The 20,635-nt window shown below is 33.6% G+C and overlaps 3 protein-coding genes across 6 annotated transcripts in view; 1 reads left to right on the top strand and 2 right to left on the bottom strand.

The window, feature by feature from the left end:
- Positions 1-3,973: 3,973 nt before the first annotated feature.
- zgc:194981 (uncharacterized protein LOC561073 homolog) lies at positions 3,974-5,889 on the bottom strand. Its single transcript, XM_056468331.1, has 4 exons — positions 5,666-5,889; positions 5,374-5,573; positions 5,181-5,294; positions 3,974-4,079 (listed from the first exon to the last, which is right to left on the bottom strand). The coding sequence occupies exons 2-4, from the start codon at positions 5,554-5,556 to the stop codon at positions 3,996-3,998; spliced, it is 381 nt and encodes a 126-aa protein (XP_056324306.1). The 5' UTR covers positions 5,557-5,573; positions 5,666-5,889; the 3' UTR covers positions 3,974-3,995.
- A 1-nt stretch (position 5,890) lies between these two features.
- si:ch73-106k19.2 (glycine N-acyltransferase-like protein 3) lies at positions 5,891-16,506 on the top strand. Of its 4 annotated transcripts, none has more exons than XM_056468328.1 (6): positions 5,892-6,110; positions 6,318-6,395; positions 7,026-7,131; positions 8,506-8,629; positions 8,718-8,844; positions 15,072-16,506. In XM_056468328.1, the coding sequence occupies exons 2-6, from the start codon at positions 6,319-6,321 to the stop codon at positions 15,490-15,492; spliced, it is 855 nt and encodes a 284-aa protein (XP_056324303.1). In that variant the 5' UTR covers positions 5,892-6,110; position 6,318; the 3' UTR covers positions 15,493-16,506. The 4 variants fall into 4 exon arrangements, with proteins under 4 accessions (XP_056324300.1, XP_056324303.1, XP_056324302.1 ...); XM_056468327.1 differs by having other exon boundaries at positions 6,305-6,395; XM_056468325.1 differs by lacking the exon at positions 7,026-7,131 and adding an exon at positions 6,527-6,634 and having other exon boundaries at positions 5,891-6,393.
- A 1,395-nt stretch (positions 16,507-17,901) lies between these two features.
- Positions 17,902-20,635, bottom strand: part of il17rd (interleukin 17 receptor D) — an 81,752-nt gene continuing 79,018 nt past the window's right edge. The window contains 1 exon segment of the mRNA XM_056468324.1: positions 17,902-18,439. Coding sequence (XP_056324299.1) covers positions 18,318-18,439 — 122 coding nt within the window. The 3' untranslated portion in view covers positions 17,902-18,317.

Genomic DNA, 20,635 nt, shown 5'->3' with positions numbered 1-20,635 from the left:
AAAAGAATATATATATATATATATATATATATATATATATATATATATATATATATATATATATATATATATATATATATACACATACATACTTTTTTTTTTTCTAGCTCACATTGTTAGTCTTTAGGTGAATAATTAATCTGTGCAAGTTAATTCAACAAAAAAAAAATGTTTTGGTAATCTTAAATTTAAAGTTTGACCATTTGCTTTCACCTTTGAAGCCGAGATCCTTCTCTTAAAGGGCACCTATGGTGAAAAATCTACTTTTCAAGCTGTTTGGACAGACATATGTGCATGTATGGTGTATAGACCGTCATATTGGGGTGATATAAACACACCCAGTCCTTTTTTTCAATTTAGCAACATAAAAAACGGTGGACCAATTGGAGCGGTTTTCAGATCGACCGCAACTTTACGTTGGAGTGCGGTTCCCCCGCCCACCGAATTGATTGACAGCTGCACGTATCAACATGTCCCGGTAGTCACGTGTGTAATCATATAAACAAGACCAGACGTGCGCAAAGCAACCGGGAATAAAAGGCCTGTTCAGTTCGCTAGGATCATCAATCATCATCAAATGTGATCAAGAGTGAGTTTCACATGTTTAAAATGTTTTAAAACAGAGCATGTGTGTAATGAATTACAGCGATTTAGCTTAGCTTTACTTCATCAGCACAGCCGCGTCTCAGAACAATTATAAAGGAAGACGCTTCAATCCCGGTTTGTGGACGTTAAATCAGGTTTATTTTGTACATTAATATAACAGATATCCATACAGCAGTGGAGATTAACCTGTATCCTGTCACATATAAGTGCAAAAAGAATGCTCTGTCTGTCTGTCTGTCTGTGTATGTGTGTCTACTGCGGTGTGTGTGTGCACGCATGAACTTTGTGCAACCCTGCCATGCAACTGCACAATAAATACTCATTGGTAAAGTTCTTACTGTAGTATTTCTCACAAACGCTACATGAGATCTTCTTCCTTTAAGTCTGTCTGTTGTCTGACGCTGCTGAGGGAGGAGATTAAGGCACGCAGAAAGGCACGTAGAAACTGTGGGCGGGGAGGACTAGCCTTAAAGGAGCAGTACACCAAAACCACCACCCAGTGCATATGTATAAATAGGAATTTAATAAAAGGTATAATAAAAAATCTGATGGGTGTTTTGAGCTGAAACTTTACACACACTTTCTGGAGACACAAAAGACTTATATTAAATCTGAAAAAAGGGCTAACCTAGGTGCCCTTTAACATCAACTTTCCATAGCAACAGCATATTAAAACCCTCTTCTACCATTAGTTTGCTATGAGAAAACGATGCCCACAAAAAAAAGCTTATTTAACATCAACATACTGTATTAAAAACAACTTAGCAACTTCAGGTTCACGCAGACTTTAAGCAACACCAACAATTGCAAATTACAATAGTGTATGCACTTGGATGGGTTCAAAGCAGAGGACCAATTTCTGGTATGGTAATCACTCTTGACATTATTCACTTCACATCACTTGACAGTAACAAGAATATTTAGCCTTTTAAATACAATTTAATTTGACTTTTTTTTTTACTCCATTATGCAATTTCTATACTTTTAAAATGCCATTTTATATTCAGTGCTGTTTTACAAAAAAAAAAAAAAAAAAAAAAAAAAAAAATATATATATATATATATATATATATATTTTTTTTTTTTTTACAAAAGCACTGTGGGGGAAAGTGAAGCACCTGTAGGACACCCACGCGAGCACAAAGGGAACATGTAAACTCCACACAGAAATGCCCCCAGCCCCAGCCAGGACTCAAACCAGTGACACTCTTGCTGTGAGATGACAGTGCTAACCACTGATGAATAAATTGACTGAAGTCCACAGAAGTGTGCTACGGTGCTCTTTCTCCAGATAATTGGTGTGTCCCAAATCGCATACTCATTTACTATTCAATTTTGTAGTATAAATAGTATCAGTTAGGGCTGCCTGATTAATTGAAAAAAAGATTGCGATTAGACCATAAACACGATCTTAATTCAGCTTTTCTATGATTCAGCCAATTATATATTAAAGATCAGGAGAGAACCGTAAAGGCAACGATCAACAATGACAGCAGCCATGACATGAACTGCACTCGGCAGGGAAAGTAAAACAAAGCGCGAACACCATTTAAATGATCTTATCGCATTTTAGAGTTATGATTACAAGTATTTGATAGGTTTTTTCTTTCATAGCGAACAGTGTTGTGAATTTAAATAAATGTTTACTGAGTCAGTATAACTACTCAATATAACGTTGAATATAATGCAAGAGTGAATCTGATAATGACAAATGTCTCATTTTACCAGCGAAATAAAACAGCCTAATAATGTTGTCAATGACAAGCAGATCTCTCAAACATAATAATTCAACTTCAGAATTATGAACAGTTGTATATACAAAAATATAGCATTTTACCCAACAGTAGACCTACACATAGGCCTAATATTATTGTTATTGATGTTTGAGAAATAACAATAAGATATAATTAATTTATTCAAAATAACCTTTATTTTACATCTACAGAATCGTAAGAAAATTGTGATCTTGATTTTAAGCAAAAAAATAATAATTCCGATTTTCATTATAGCCAGAATCGTGCAGCCGGAATATCCATAGTGCATTCACACTGAAAAAATAAGTGTACTTTAAATATCTGGTTGATGCCCTTATTCAACAGTTAAAAATAAGTGTGGAATGCTGAATGTTCACAGGTTTGCTCATGTAACAGAAGAGGCAGAACTATCAGACACTGATGTTGCATTACTTCTTTTGGATTGGGAAAGCAAAATTCTCACACACAACTGATTATTCCACCTTCTGATGGTTGTACTTGTAACAGATCCTATTTGCAGTTTAATCCCACTAATTTGGTAACCGTTTAACGTCTCCAGGGAAAGTTAAACACTACACTACACTTTGAGTGCTTAAGTGCACAAGTGTATAGTGTATTGTCGTCATTTGGGATGCAACAAAAATTCTATATTACACAATTTAAATTCTAAGGAGTGTAAAGCTGGAAGAAACCCCTAATTAAAGTACTGTTTTTATGTTTAAAGATGTGTGTGCTTTATGTATTTATTGCTGATTCTGCTATTGAATCATTAATCTGACAGGATGGACAGGCCACATTAGAAGCATTACTTCTAAAACAAATGCTTAAGAACAAAGCTAATATCTCAGAGAGTTTTAAATTACTGTTGTTTGAGGCAATAATAACAACATGACATCAATTGCATCAATGTATTGGCATGAACCTATCAAGAGAAGAGATATATCAAGACTCATGTCAATTTTGTAGAAAAATTTTAACCTGTATTTGTTTTTTTATATTATGGAAGTCACTCGTTACAGGTTTCAAACATTCTTAAGAATATTATCTTTAGTGTTTAACAGCATAAAGAAACTCAAAGGTTTAATACCACTGAAGAGAACCACTTCATTTTTTGGTGTACAAAGTTTTCATTAATGATAGATGTTCCAGCACTGTCCGCCACTGGAGAGCGTCACCTTCACTCTCACTGTGATGCTTGATTAAAATGTCTGGGAATCTGTTGTCCAGTGTGACAGAACTATGGTGTGTTTCCAGAGGTCCTCTCCGAGAGGAGCCTGTATTCTTCAGGTGACTAATTTTTGTTCTTTCTTGAATTAAATATCAGCAGGAATAATATGGATAAAAATATGTGCCACACAAGTCTTTCTGAAATATATTACAACACTCAAACACAAACCATGTACAAAGTTTAAATGCTTAATGAGACAATCTTTTTTATTTAGCTTATTTTTTTGGCACAAGGTTGAATCTATAATACTACAACATCTCTACAGACAAGCTTTTAAGTTAATGAACTGAAAACTGCAGTTTATAAAATGCAAAAATATGATTAACTACAGTATAAATAATGATTCACAATAACATGCCACAAATGCAAAATAAGGCATAAGCATGTATTATTAACCGCAGGTCCATTCAGCCACACTGATGTGACAGCACACGTTTGGGGATATAATTATTTCCTGGCACTGCGATGACACTGAAAGAGCAGGTCATAGTCTGAGGAAACAAACAGACAAGAAAACAGCAGAAATTAATACTTCTTCTTCTGACCAAGTATAAATAGTAGATTTCAACATTAGTGCAAATATGCCAAATAACAATAAAGGGGTGCAAAAATAATGAAAAATTAATTCATGTGAATTCAATTCATAAATATTATATACTTTTTATTTTATTGTACAGAATGCATAAAACCTAATGCTAGCATTATCAATGTAAACACGATCACGCTTAAATTTATTTACACGCAAAATACTTTTATTTTTACAATTTTTTTTGTATGGATAAAATGCAACACATATTATATGTTAATATTTAACTAAATGCAATAATATAAATAAAATAATCAAAAAAACATTTATATGCAGAAATATAACAATTTTAATTTGTTATTTTATGGAAAAAAAGGAGGAACATTCATTCATTATATGCAACATTCTTTTCCATTTTATTTAATAATCTCGATTTATTTTAATTTATTGGGGAAAAAAACTAGCTTAACAATATTAAATTAAATGCAAAATATTTTTTTATTTCATTTAATTTATTAAAGAATTTATTTTATCACATAAAACGTAAATAGTAAAAATTTTATTTGTTTTATTTTATTAGAAAAAAAACAAACAGGAAATATGATCAATTATTCATTTGTATTCTAAATATTGTTTCATTTAATTTATTAAACAACTTATTTTATTACACAAAATGTAAAAAACAACAAACAGGAAATATTATCACTGATTCATTTATATGCTGATTTAATTTCATTTAACTTAATTCATTTTTATTACACAATGTAAATAGTAAAAATTGTACTTATTTTATTGGGAAAGGGGGAGATAGGAAATATTATCATTCATTGATTTATATGCTAAATAATACATTTTTCATTTAATTTTTGAACATTTATTTTATTACTCAAAATGTAACTACATCTTAATATCCATTCATTATAATTGGGCATAATCTAAAATCTTTACAGTGCATTTGCCAAAAATGCATGTGCATAATCAAAACACTACTCAATTTACAAAGAAGCGTTCCATAATCCTTAAAATGCTTGCAATTATAATAATAAGCATTTTGTGCATTCCTCACCTCAGCGTTATCCTGAAAAGCACATTGTGTGATATTGACATTCTCTTGATTCTTGCAGACCGTCTGTGCTGCCTCAATCTGTAAGGTGTATTTCACTCGTGCAGGAGGATAAAGCTGCAGCAAACACATTATCAGCACAAACACACCACAACAATACCATCATATGTTACAGTATAACAAACAGTACACATACCTGAGCTGCGTCTGATAAGACTTTCACCACTTTAAAGGCATAAGTGTAGTTGCTCATGCTATTGTGGAAGTTCATAACATAGTTTGCCACGTTAACGACATCACGGTTGTCATTCAGTGCCATGTGTCCGGTGACAATAAGAGCTGAAGAAATGCATGCAAACACAGTGAGAATGCAAACCATCTTAGCCGGTTGTGATTCTGTGAGAAGAAAAAGCAGAGAGAATTATCTGAGTGTATGAGTATGACATATATACAATAAAAAACACACACACATATATGCTTCATCTCACCTCAGCGTCAGTGAAGAGCGTCTTTGTGTGTGTGTTTCTGCATCCTGCTGACGGACAGACGCTCACGCTTCAGTTCATTTCACTGACACATCAAAAAACGTGCAGGTTTTCCTTCTTAGTCGAGCACAGAAATCATCCATATTCTCTTATATTGCAGCTGGAGAGATGTGTGTGTGTGTGTTTGCATCATCTGCCAGGTCACATGACCAGACTGTTGCATGCTTCAGGACCCGATGCTGAGCTGTCCGTGAATATCTCCTGATGAAAAACTCCGAATCACTTTAATACTCTGTTTTACTTTAATACAGACAGTTTTTTGATGATTTTAGATGGTGTGAACTGAATCGACTGGTCTTGAGTGTACTAAACAACCAAACCAAACACGCTGGCTCAGTATGATATGGGAGAAATCGAGCTGATCATATTCATCTCTTGATCACACATTGTAAGTTGCTGGTGTAATAAATAGATCCATGTTATTAATATTTGACAGATATAATCCACTTTTGGTCCAATAACATAAATCGCTATTTTACTGGTATTGTCCGTGAGGCTGAAATTAAAGTCTGCTGTAACTTTAAAAAAACACTTCCTTACTTTGGAGTTTTTGTTAATCATTTGTTTCTGTGACCGTTCGAGCTGTATGTTACAGAATGATCATCCTGACGTCTGAAGAACTTAAACAAGCTGAAAGTGTTTTGAAGAACTTTTTTCCAGAATCCATCAAGGTGTGGAGACTCTTGGAAAGTTTTAGTTCTTTTTTTATATACTGTGAAGGTTAACCGATCGGATCACCACCCCAGTGCTTTTATTTTCACTCAACAGCTCAAGAGAAGGAGTTAATAATTGATTGTTTTCCAGGTTTATGGCTGTATATTCAACATAAACAGAGGAAAACCTCACAATCTGGAGGTTATTGCCAATCTGTGGCCAGATTTCACAGTCATTATTTGCAAACCGAAAGTTCAGGTAATATCATATTTCAAATCAAGCCATTTATTATGATTATACCCTCACAAGAATGAGTCATAATGAGTGTTATGATGGTATTTTGAATGAGACAAAATCTCATGTTAGAGTGAAACAAAATACACAAAAGATTTTTTATATTAGTTTTAAAACTTAAAATATAAAAACAAAAAGCTAATTTAATGCTACAGTAGATTTTCTGTAGTACTATATTCGTATTTTTAAAAAAACAATTTATTAATTAATTAATCTATAAATGTTCATTAGGTTTCCATTCCAACTTATATTTACAAAAAGTAATGTGTCTAATATTGCAAATAACTCTAGAAATGTTAAAACTTTGATGAAGTCAACAATTTCAAATGATCATCATTTACCTTAACAGATACATTTATGGCTGTATATTCAACATAAACAGAGGAAAACCTCACAATCTGGAGGTTATTGCCAATCTGTGGCCAGATTTCACTGTCATTATTTGCAAACCGAAAGTTCAGGTAATATCATATTTCAAATCAAGGTGTTTATTACTATTATTGTACCCTCACAAAAATGAGTCCTAATGAGTGTTATGATGGTATTTTGAATAAAACGAAATCTCAAGTTACAGTGAAACAAAATACACAAAAGATTTTTTTATATTCGTTTTAAAACTTAAAATATAAAAACAAACGGTAATTCAACGCTACAGTAGATTTTCTATAGTACTATATTCATATTTTTATTATTAAGAATTTATTAATCTATAAATGTTCATTTTAGGTTAATTTCAACTTACATTTACAAAAATGATTTTATACAAGTAATGAGTTTAATGTTGCAAATAACTCTAGAAATGTTCAAATATGGATGAAGTAAACGTCTTCAAATAATAAACCACAGCACCATACATAATAGATGTATATTATGGCTGTATATTCAACATAAACAGAGGAAAATCTCACAGTATGGTGGTTTTTGCAGATCTGAGATCAGATTTCACTGTCATTATTTATAAACCGAAAGTTCAGGTAATATCATGTTACAAATCAAAACGTTTAGTATTATTATACCCACACGAAAAGGAGCCATGTTTTTACTGAAAGCAAAGTAACATTGGTATTTAGAATCAAACCATCTATCTATCTATCTATCTATCTATCTATCTATCTATCTATCTATCTATCTATCTATCTTTCTATTGTACATAGTACTTGGTATGATAATAATGATTACTTTTGAATATAATTACCATTAACAAAAATGGTTAGTTTTTAATATACATATCCTTTTATTTTGTATAATTTGTAAATGCAGCAAGGCAATTGTTGTGGAAAAAAATGTATGTAATATGTTGTATTTCAATGTGTACAAACTGAAAACTTTACTGATTCATATACAAAATAAATAGCTATTTTAAATTAGGTTTTCATTTTAAATTATAATTAAATTTAGTGCCTTTATATAAAAAACATATTTGCGTCTAATGTTTCCAATAAATTTTGAGAAAATGTTAAAACTCAATTCAAGTTGATTTATATTGTGCATTTTACAATAGTTATCATTCCAAAGCAGCTTTATAAAAAGCGCACCTACTACTCCATTATAGTAAAAAATACAGGTTAAGTAATGTTCTCATGTTCTCAAATAATTCAGATACTCTTATGTAAAAAAACATTATACATACATTTATTTAAACATTTTATTACATATTTAAACTGAGCTGTACTGAGTATGAATATGAATGTTCAGTATGTATGATGATGAATGAGTATGATGATCCTTATAATGGAGCCTTTTATTATGATTTAAATGAATCCTTTTTTTGCTGGTTTACAGTTTTTGGCTCTAAAAATATATATTAAACTGTACACATTCCCACACTGTGACAGGGCGTAAAGAATCGAGAGGGAGATTTTAACATATACAGCATCTACTCAAAGAGCAAAGACTGCTTGAAAAGCTTTCTGGACACACCTGGTGTGATCAATAAAGACGCCTTCACGTTACTGGCAGGTACACGCTCTAATCTGCATTCAATTCATTTTCAATAGTTTGGCAACTGTGACAAAAATGAAACATGCTCAAACCTGCTGATATACAGGTGTTGACATCAGGCATTTAGGAGCAGTTCAGGAGTTTGCAGATCAGCATGGCATTCCCTCCAAGGTCCAAGGAGTGATGAACGTCTTGGTGCTGCAGGATCAACAACAGCTGCAGTTTAAAGACAGGTACCAACATGTCAAATGTTTATCATTTTCAATATAGCCCACATGAAAAAAATACTATTGACCTTATTCTTTGATGCGGAAGTGCGCACATTTTTGCGATTGTTTTAGAACTTCCGATTCAGTTTCCTATGAGAGAAATGACTATGAATAATAAACGGCAGACAACAGTCAAACTACTTACTCTACAAACAAGTGTTTGCATTACAATACAGACAAAGTAGAATAATATAATAAGACAATATCAGTTTGCAACACCAAGCAGCAAAACGAGCTGTTTTTAACGTTTAAAAATGAATGGAAGTGAATGACACCGGAAGTTTCGAGACCACTCGTACGCGGAGAATAAGGTGAATGAATAGTTGCTTTAATATAAACAAACGACCCATGCTGTTGCATTCATAAACCAAATCTAAATCAAATGGTTGTAAATACAATAATATATACAGTTTAGTACAGTACACTTTACTTTAGTATGGTTAAAAAAAAATAAATAGAATTTACTATAAATTATTACAGTTTGAAAAAATAACTTACCATACTCTTTTTACATGAGATTGAATGATGTACAACCAAACATGTTTATCCAATATTACATATAAAATGCATTATATTGTTTTTTACCAATTTTTTGTTTACCAATTTTTGGAGTTTTGACCTTTGTGTTTTTATTTAGGATTGTCCTGTTGGGTACAATTTAAAGAGCCCATATTATGGGTTTTTAAAAATGCCCTTCCATGTAGTGTGAAACAAAGATGAAACTGTGAAGAGTCAGTGGTTGAGGTTTATTCACTAGTGTATGTAAGTGCGATTAAAATTGTTGCCTCGTTTACTCTAGCTTGCAAATTATGTATTTATTGTGTTCTGTTACTTGTTAACCTGGTACAGTACACGCGGTTACTCTTTATATTCTCTTATCGCATGTAAGCCACGTTAAAAACGCGACGCGTGCCGCTTTGTTTACGGATTTAACTTTAAATGCTTTTGTGAGCTCGCGTTCCACTGCCGTTTGTCGTTGCTATGGCGATCGTAAGCTAGGAGACAGGAGACTCGTGTCGATCTCCCTAGTTCTGAGGAGGAACGTGATGTGTGTGTGTGTTTGTGTGTGTGTGAGAAAAAGAGCAGGTCGAGTGTGTGACGGCTAGAGACAGGAGACTCGCGTCGCTCTCCCTAGTTCTTCTGAGGAGCGTTGTGTGTGTGTGTGTGTGAGAGTGAGAGTGAGAGTGAGAGTGAGAGTGAGAGAGAGAGAGAGAGCAGGTAAAGTGGCTAGGAGACTCGCGTCGATCTCCCCAGTTCTTCTGAGGAGGGTTGCGTGTGTGTGTGTGTGTGTGTGTGTGTGTGTGTGTGTGTGAAAAAAGCCTTCCACTATGAAGCGCGTGTGCACTGTGACTACTTTTATATAGTTGATTACCAGCTGGGCATTTCACTCTGTCTCGTGCTGAAGCCTGTCACTGTCGACCAATCGCAGCAGGCTGTCATCGGTCCAATCAGCGCAGATTAGCTTCGCGCTGAGGAGGGGTTTGGGAACAAATGAATCGCTGAACGATTCATATGGGAGTCGCTGGGATAATTAGGTAAAAATAAATGCAGATTATAAGACCATCAAAGGGTTTTTTGACCTTGCATGCATATTAGACTGTTGTTGGAGACCCTTACAACCTACATATGACCCTATTTCATGTATAATATGGGCTCTTTAAAAAATAAATGGCATTGTTTATATCTCTCAATTCTTCTTTTCTCAGATATGTGGGACATAAATTCTGCATTTTGACCTTTTTTTCTTATAATCTTGTAAGTTTATATCAGTTTCAAGCCATAGCCTAACTTTGGTTCTGAGAAAGAAAGAAAAAAAAGTCAGGATAGTGAGATATAAATTACACAACTTTAAAGTAAGATAAAAACTGTTAATTCTGAAAAGTCGAAATTGGTATAGATATACTACACTGAACTACACTGTTCCTATTTACTATGACCTTTTATGTGAAGCTGCTTTGACACAATCTACATTGTATAAGCGCTATACAAATAAAGGTGAATTGAATTGAATATACGACCCATAATTGTGAGAAGAAACGCCAAATCGCAAGTACTTTTGTCAATCTTGAAATATATACAATCAATTCCGTGATAACTAAAACACTAAGATTGCGTTTTTTCTGCACGTTATTTGCACCGACATATTATTGATTTTAGAGGTTTGAAATATGATTTTATGTTAATTAATCTAACAGTACTAAGTGAAGGTTGGATATTACATAAACACTAATTGGATGTGTAATATAAAGACGTTACATGCCTGAATTCACATAGGTTTGTTTTGTTTGTTTTTTTATTATGCAAGAAAGAACAATTATAAGGACACAATATAACCAAAGAGACAAAAAATTGATTGTAAAAATAAGATTTTAGTTGATTTTATACACTGCGACGGTTGAATAGAGGTGCTATTTGTGTAGGAACAATGTTTCGGATACGAATCTGCGAATCTGTTGCTAACTTTACTGAACTGTTGAAGTTGTCAAACCTCAAACGTGGGTGAGATTTCTTTCTCAGATGCAAGGTGTTGAAATTTAAGCGGATTTCCCGACCTCAAGGAACAGGGAGTACTAGTAGTGAACAACACTACGCAGGGTCCGTGTTGATGTACACGCAGCCGAAAACCGTTTGTTATTTTTTTGAAAGTTGTGTACGTGAACGCGCTAGTGCAACGGTTAACAGTCAAACATGTCCCTCGACCACCTTTACAAAAACAAAAACATTAAAAAGGCACAGTGCGATGCAATGTGAGTGAATAGGTGTAATAATATTTTTTAGCAAATGACAGCCAATCACTTTGCCTTAAATTCAAGTTATTTTGACAGTCATAAAATTTCAGCGTCACAGTCGTTTTAGCTTTTAAGGCGAAAATGCCATTTAGTGACGGAAAACGTCAATTTTAATGGGGAAAAAAATTACCTAATTCTTACCTTTATATTCTAAAGAACTCCATTCAGGGTCATTTTGACAGCACTCGGCAACATAACGTTAATCCAACTACAGTCACATGAAGACCCAACGGTCAACGACGTTACAGCTGTCATATTTAAGTTTACAGACCACGTGATGCGCTTCTCCAATCATGACACTGCCTCCGTGAATATGCAAATAATGACATACGGTAAGCCACGGTGTGAAAAAGTGGGCCAGCATTAATTGTTAACCCTAGATCAAATTATATGTAGTGCGAAACATGAACTAAAATAACCTAGCATTGAAGTAACCTCAGCGTTTTAGAGACATTCATCCCTGAAAATGCTGTAATTTTACTCAATTTTGAGTTTCAGGCCATACAATGAGTAGGTCTGATTCCAATTGTGTTTGTATTTGTTTATATATTGTGAATTTTAATATAATACATTTTGAGAGTAAATCTTTGTACAAATATTTCTAAAAAATAAGCTTGAAAAGTTGTCGGAAACTGACGTAACAACGGAGTGCCCAGAAGTCAGTAGTCCGTTTATAGCCTATAATGTTAGCATTTCAGTTCTTACGTTAGCATTTAGGATCTAAAAGTAATAAAAGTTATATTAACGTGTGAGGATTATCCAATTAGACAAAACGTGTAAGTGTAATGAACTGTTTTTGAAGACAGAGCTTATTTGCAATCTTCAAAAAACCTTTTGGAAAATCCTATGGGAATTTTATCGGTAACGCTTACAACCTGCAAAGTACCACGTAAGTATAGCTTAAGTATAAATAACGTTTGAAGTCATTTTTGTCTTTCTGTAAAACATTAAAGAACATTTTTATCTAAAACTATAGTCTAAATGTAAATGCATTGGCCATTATTAAAATGCAAGCAAGTGGTTCCAAACACTTATAAACATATAGCCTACACAGTCAACACTAAGTTATTATTAGCCATGATGAGGCCAGAAATGGACCTCATGATGGAAATGGACTGTATTAAAGGTAATAATGTTGTAAATAATGTAGTTCTTTTCACAGACTGTTTCTTTTCATAAGATCTCAGTAAGAGCCACAGGTAATAGTATGTATATGATTTACCATGTTTTTTTTTTTACTTTATAAGTAGGTAAGTTTCCATTTAAAGATGCAAATTTATGCACAAAACATTGCTAAAAACAATTGCAAATAAAGCAGCGTTTCAGGTCAATTTCTAGAGAACAAAATCATCACTTTCTGATGGGGCTAAAATTAAACACAAAAAATGTTTGTAGTTTGTAGCAGTAGGAGAAACGACTGTATGCTCTTTATTGTTCCTCAGAAGATGAAGGCAAAAAAGCAACGATGCTGGAATTTATTTAGTAAATCCATCATAGTTTCCATCATAGTTTCTGCACATTTTTTCTCATCTAATAAAAAGTCTATCCTACTGTAATTTATGCAATTATGCAATATATGAGTGAATTGAAACATAGCATTAGACCTATACTGTAGCATAGACCTGCATTTTGAAATAAAAAAACACAGCTAATAATCTTCTTTAAAGTTTAAATACTGAGAAAATTCACCTACATCTTAAAACCCTGAGAGTGAGTGAAATAAATAAATGAGTGAACTATGCCTTTAACCAGCGTGCAAATTACAGAGGGGTTTAGGGGGGTCTAATTATTGCTTGATCCTCCCTGAAGGACATCAAAACAATATGTACAGTACAGGGAGCTCCTTAATAGTTAAGAAATAGTTTGCTCAGATCTGTATCCTAAAAAATAATAAAAATACAGATAACTTAAATATACATTTGCAAAGATGCATAGTTTGTATTTTGTTATGCTCTTGATCGCACATAGAAGTTAAACAGTAATACAATATGTGCAGTCTTTTATAGTCATCCATTAATAGGTGCAGGATTGGAAACGCTTTATTTCATATCACAAATGTCACCGAGAACCACTCAATATCCCTCAAAACAGTTTGATTAATAAATAAAAATGTAATTAAAAGTTTGATTAATAAATAAGATGTAATTTAATTATATAAATTTAGTTCACTGAGGCATATAACCGAACATAATCAAAAAAACTGGACCCTCCTGATTGCCAATGTAAAACGCCTTTAACAACTTTAAATGGCACATAGTTTACCTCTTTTTTCTGATGTAATATTAATATTATGGTTGTTTTGAGTGTGCCAGTTTAGGTTCAGTTTAAAACACAATTCAGATTGTTTTATTATAATGTGTTAAAAAGTGTCATGTTGGGGGCGTGTCCACAGCTCGCTGATTTAGGGGTGTGTTGCTTCACATGTAAATTAGTTTCGGCTTCCCGCCAACGTAACAAGGGGGCGGGACCATGAGCTCACCCGCACTGCGTTTGCAACAGAGTCTGACAGGCAGACAGAGAAGGAGCTGGAGTGAGAGGTTCAGCATTCAGTTGTTTATGTATGACTCGGACACAGACCAAGCAGAGAGTACACAATCATTTGTGTCTTTGTAGTTTTACAGCCAACTGTGTGCTAGTTTCAAGTGCCGAGCTTGTACACAGAAACTAATAACCACACACACTGAATTAACTTGACTGAGGCACTGGATGCGCCGCGACACGGCACACCAGACACTCTCTGTAGCGCGGCAGAAACATGAAGTGTCCCGATTCGTCGCACCACGCATTTTTGAATTCTAAACATCGGTTTCTGCCGCGGTCCGCGGCACCCAGCCGTCGACTTGAGTGTACCCTGATAGAAACCGATGTTTAGAATTCTAAAACGCATGCTAGTTAAGATCACAGGGAGCTTCTGGGATCGCGAGAAATGCAAGCGGCTGAAGTATAAGGTAGACTCAATGAGAAGTACACATGTTTGCAAACCTACCTAAAGATACAACCAATAATTCTGATTAGAGCGATAATGTGGAGAATATTGATCTTGTGTTGAGCCTTGCATCTAAAAATAAAGCAAGGGTGTTCCTTTAGTGATATCGCTTCGACTCACGCTGAAAATGGCGGACGTGAATCAACAAACTGAGGATATGATGACGCGCCTGTCAATCAATATTGGTGGGCGGGGGGACCGCTCTCCTACGTAAAGTTGCAGTCGATCTGAAAACCGCTCCAATTGGTCCACCGTTTTTTATGTTGTTAAATTGAAAAAAAAGCACTGGGTGTGTTTATATCAGCCCAATATGACGTTCTATATACATGCACATATGTCTGTCCAAACAGCTTGAAATGTAGATTTTTACCATAGGTGCTCTTTAAATGTAAAAAACAAATCTCATGTATTTTCAGATACGCTGGCCTCAGCTTTGCTCCTCTCAGCACGGCTCATGCACATCTGGTGAACAGCACATGGAAGTATGGTGGAGACTGCAGCAGCTACAACTCCGTGCTGAACTACATTTCCCATAATCCTTCACTGTGTGTGATCGAGGAGGGCCAGACGGAGCCCGTCTCTTGGCTGCTCGTGTATCATCATGCTGCTCTCGGTTTACTCTACACATTACCACAACACCGATGTAAAGGCTACGCCAGGCTACTGGTGTCCATCATGGCCAAACACCTCCTGGAACAAGGACACCCGGTCTACTGTTTTGTGGAAGAAGAAAACAAGCCTTCCTACAAGCTTTTCACATCTCTAGGGTTCAAGAATTCACCAGATTACAGAGCTGTGTGGTTCGAGCTCAATAAACCACAGATCAGGGATGAATGAAGCAAGAAATAAATATATTAGTCACTTTAAAGGGGTCCTTTTATGCAAAAATCTCTTTTAAACACAGTTGTGTGGCAAAATAGTATAAAAAATAAGCAGATTCTAATGCTAAAAATGTATTAATTGTATTTTTTAATAATCTCACAAGATAAAAACAGTCTGCAGAAACATTTTGATTGACATTCTCTCTTTGTACGTGTCATCATAGGGTGAAAGCCCCGCCCACTAGTAATTATCTCTCCCTCATTATCATAGGACGTTAGTCTTGTTTTTAAATCTGCCACTATGCTGACACATAGATGATCATAGCTCCGCCCTCTTGTGAAAAAGAGCACAATCTCATTTGAATTTAAAGCGACAGTCACCAAAACTCCACAATTAGGATCAAGCCTGAAAGGGTCCGTTTCAGAGAGTTGAGGCTGGTTTATACTTCTGTGTGCTTTCTTTTTAGTGCTGCTCTGCAATTACACTTCTGAAATGTTAGCTGGCAGCAGGTTGTTATGTTGCTGTGTCGAGTTTCTTCGTGGATGTTTTGTAAACACTCGCTCCATCGGGCTCGCAGCTCTCAGCCCACACTCGTCACCACTACCAAGCCGACCAATCACAGAGCTTGCGCTACGCGTCATTGCTATGTGTAGTTACATTTTCTGGGAGGTGCGCGTCGGCGTCAGCCACAGCAGGTGCTATGCGAGTGCGCGAAGGCTGCACCGGACCATATGTGTGCACTTGACGCAGAAGTATAAATCAGCCTTTAGAAAACATTTGTGTGGTATTTTGAGCTGTAACTTTACTCACTCACTCACACACACACAAACACACACTTATGTTGTAAAAAAGGGGTATAATAGGTCTCCTTTAAATGTCATTCAGGAGTTTTTAACCAGCATTTCTTTATTTGTAATATTTAATTAATTTAATAATTATTAAAAAATGATCTATACACTTAAAATTTACAAAATGGTTTGCATTATGTTAATGTGAACCACAATATCCGGAGTTGATCACAATATTTTAAACATCTCTTCATTATTTGTATTATTTTATCAAAAATATTTTAAAAATAAGCATATATGTATGTATATATATGTATATATATATATATATATATATATATATAATTTTTTTCCTAGCATTCAAAAATGTGGGTAATATGCAAAAATAAATCACATAAAAAATAAAATTCAGGACCCTTCTCATTTATTTGTAATGCATAATGTGTATGCATTTGTACATAACATATGAATGCAAATAGGCCACACGGTGGCTTAGTGGTTAGGACTGTCGCCTCACAGCAAGCAGGTCTCTGGTTCAAGTCCCCGCTGGGTCAGTTGGCATTTCTGTGTGGAGTTTGCATGTTCTCCCTTTGTTGGCGTGGTTTTTCTCCGCGTGCTCTAGTTTCCCACACAGTCCCAACACATGCGCTATAGGTGAATTGGGTAAGCTAAATTGTCCGTAGTGTATGTGTGTGTGTGTGTGTGTGTGTGTGTGTGTGTGTGTGTGTGTGTGTGTATGAGTGCTTCCCAGTGATGGGTTGCAGCTGTAATGGCATCCGCTGTGTAAAACATACGCTGGATAAGTTGGCAGTTCATTCCGCTGTGGCGACCCCTGATTAATAAAGGGACCAAGCCGAAAAGAAAATTAATGAATGAATAAATATGAATAAATACAACACTGGACATATCTGAGAGCTATTTTAAACCTATACATAACTATATAGGGGAATATATTGCTATAGGGGAATTGATTAACTTAATTGGCCGTATTGTAGGAGAGTGTGTGTGTGTGAGAATGAATGTGTATGGGTGTTTCCCAGTACTGGGTTGCAGTTGGAAGGGCATACGCTGTGTAAAACATGCTGGATAAGTTCTAGCCACTATGGCGACCCTTGATGAATAAAGTAACTAAGCTGAAGGAAAATGAATGAATGAACAAATACCTACCTGAAGTTTGTCATTTTATCCATTTTTAGCATCACATGCATGTTTCATTTTAGCTTAAAATTTGCATATGTAAATGAATCAATTAACAACATCCCTTGTTAGATGTTAACAAAATATTTGTAATTGAACTTAATTTGCTAAGTCTTTGTTTAAAGTTATTCAAGCGTTTATAATTTTTCCCAAATATTAAAAACTATAGGAAACACGAGCGATCCCCACAATGCATATAAATCTTAGTTTTATTGTGTACCTCCTACATTAGAGTACTATAAAACAGTACAAAGCTTATATAATGTAGAAATCACTCCTAATATACTAAAAAACTGTACAAAACCTGGATAAAACCGTACACAGATGAAACATTTACGTTTTATAAAGTTAACAAAATAACATCTCATTCTTCCCTTTGTCATAAAACAAACATTAGACCTATGCTAATCTGTTTATGCTATGCGGTGAACATTTCCGAAAGATCCATATACAAAAATAAAGGCCTAAAAGCTCTTGAAATGCCTCTAAAATTGAGTGTCGCTATTAAAAACCATGTAAAAGTGTCGATCTACACATCTGCAGTGAGCACAACATGTTATCCCGCACATCTGAAACCAGTTAATACAATAAATAAAGCTGAAATTACATGTTAAAGGACTCTCACGTTCAGGTCCGTCCACGGGTTCAAACCCACTTTAAGACAAGAAGGTCTGAATGACGATAGCATACCTAATACACAAGCACTTTGGTTCAAAAAGCACAGCTTTTAAACACTGCGTTGCCAGATCCCTTTAGATTACTCCGTCAGACGTGTCTTCTGATGAGGGATTCAATGACGGATGAGTCAGTGGCAGGTAAAGGGTTAAAGTGGCGCTGCGAGTGGAGCCGAAGGCATCAGGTGGAGGCTGCAGCTATGAGTCCTTCACTCGGGTGGAGGTGCTGGTGATGGAGATCTGCTTTGCATATTGTGTGTGCTGCGCAGTGCAGTGAGCTGACGACTGGAGGCTCCTCGTCACCTGACAATATAAAACACACATCATTATTAAAGGGTAAAGCCTGGTGCAGAATGCAAACTCATACATGCACTTTTTGTTCAGGAAAATTGAAGTGCTGTAAGATGAAATGCCTCGCTGTGACATCACAGAAACAGGCTTTAAAAATCACCCTTAAATAAAATATCTCACTGGGAGTTCTTAGGTAAATTACAGTCTTGATAATAGCTGAATAGACTAACAAATTAGCTAGAACATTAATTAAATCTAAAATGAAAATGAATTCTAGATTAGTTAATATTCTTGCTGCTTGTGATTACCTAAAATCATAAAATATGATTTTCTATTAATACATTTAAAAAAATAATACCAACACTATTATTATATTTTTATTTATTTTTTAATTATTTTTTTATTGGATTTTTCAAAATTAGTTGTATGTACACAGTACTGAGTAGAACATGAACAGTATACATTATTTTAAGGGAGAAAAAAGAGAAAATTGAAAAGAGAAATAAATAAATAGAAATTGTAAGATAAAAAAATTAAATAAAAATAAAATGTAATAAACAAAACTAAATAAATGAAATTAAAAACAGCAGTGTGGTGTAATTCAAAACAATATTACAATATTGTGCTGTGTACAATTAAGGATACATAGTAGAATTATGATCAATGCCACGACAGTTTAAATGAGTTTCCCACATTTTCTGGAATGATTTGGATTTTCCTTTTAATATATGTCCAATTTTTTCCATCACTATAGTTTCTTTAATCAGGGTTATGCAGTCCTTGACAAGAGGGGGTTCTGTCCCGACCCATTTATTCATAATTATTTTCCAACACTATTATTAATATTATTATTATTATTATTATTATTATTATTATTATTATTATTATTATTATTATTAATATTATTATTGTTGTAGTTATTATTATTGTTATTATTATTATTGTTGTTGTTGTTGTTGTTGTTATTATTATTATTATCATTATCATTATTAGCATTATTATTATTGTTATTATTATTATTATTATTATTATTATTATTATTATTATTATTATCATTATTATTATTGTTGTAGTTATTATTATTATTATTATTATTATTATTATTATTATTATTATTGTTGTTGTTGTTGTTGTTATTATTATTATTATCATTATCATTATTATCATTATTATTATTGTTATTATTATTATTATTATTATTGTTATTATTATTATTATTATTATTATTATTATTATTATTATTATTATTATTATTATTATTATCATTATTATTGTTGTTGTTGTTGTTATTATTATTATTATTATCAATATTATTATTGTTGTTGTTGTTGTTATTATTATTGTTATTATTAGTATTATTATTATTATTATCATTATTATCATTCTTATTATTGTTGTTATTATTATTATTATTATTATTATTATTATTATTATTATTATTATTATTATCATTATTATCATTGTTGTTGTTGTTGTTGTTATTATTATTATTATCATTATTATCATTGTTGTTGTTGTTGTTGTTATTATTATTATTATCATTATTATTATTGTTGTTGTTGTTGTTGTTATTAATTATTATTATTATTATTATTATTATTATGACTACTCAAAATAGGTGTTTGCTTTAATATTACTTAAATTATGTCAAATGTAACTATAACCTGATTATATTCATATTGTACTGAACAATTAATAAGGAAACTTGCTATATTATTATTTTTATTAGTATTATTATTAGCTTGTTTACTTCTAATACTATAGTCAATAATAATCATAGTTGGGTATAATGCATTCCAATGCATTACTGTATTCTACTTAGATTTGTGGGGAACGTATTTTAAATTTGCGTAATTTGATAACAGCTGCTAAAGTCGATGTAATTGCGTTACATGCATTACTAATATACTTTGTAGAAGAAAAAAAAAGCTTCTTTTAAATCACGTTTTTTGCTGCAATGTCAGTTAATAAGCAAGTGCTTTTAAATAGCTGAAATGGGTGCTGGCGAAAGTGGTTGCATCTTCAAGTGAAAATACAGACTTTTTTTCAGTACCAAACATGACCACTGGATGACCTCCAGTTCCCTTTGATGACCATACAAGGGCGCCTCCTATGTTTTGAGGAATATGAACTGTATTCATTCATACTTCTGATAATATTTCAGTAGACATACAACTCTAAAGTAGTTTGGCTATTTCTGTGGTATTT

The sequence above is a fragment of the Danio aesculapii genome, chromosome 11 (genome assembly GCF_903798145.1).
Source record: "Danio aesculapii chromosome 11, fDanAes4.1, whole genome shotgun sequence".
Lineage (NCBI taxonomy): Eukaryota > Metazoa > Chordata > Actinopteri > Cypriniformes > Danionidae > Danio > Danio aesculapii.
Note: the sequence above shows the minus strand (reverse complement) of the source record. Positions and strands in the feature narration are given on the sequence as shown.

Excerpts from the sequence above, each read along its gene's own strand:
- si:ch73-106k19.2 (XM_056468325.1), top strand. The coding sequence starts at position 6,319 with ATGATCATCCTGACGTCTGAAGAACTTAAACAAGCTGAAAGTGTTTTG. Across the intron at positions 8,630-8,717 it reads CGCCTTCACGTTACTGGCAG|GTGTTGACATCAGGCATTTA; the intron begins GTACACGCTCTA and ends GCTGATATACAG. Across the intron at positions 8,845-15,071 it reads CAGCTGCAGTTTAAAGACAG|ATACGCTGGCCTCAGCTTTG; the intron begins GTACCAACATGT and ends ATGTATTTTCAG.
- zgc:194981 (XM_056468331.1), bottom strand. The coding sequence starts at position 5,556 with ATGGTTTGCATTCTCACTGTGTTTGCATGCATTTCTTCAGCTCTTATT. Across the intron at positions 5,295-5,373 it reads TCTTATCAGACGCAGCTCAG|CTTTATCCTCCTGCACGAGT; the intron begins GTATGTGTACTG and ends TGTTTGCTGCAG. Across the intron at positions 4,080-5,180 it reads CTTTTCAGGATAACGCTGAG|ACTATGACCTGCTCTTTCAG; the intron begins GTGAGGAATGCA and ends TTGTTTCCTCAG.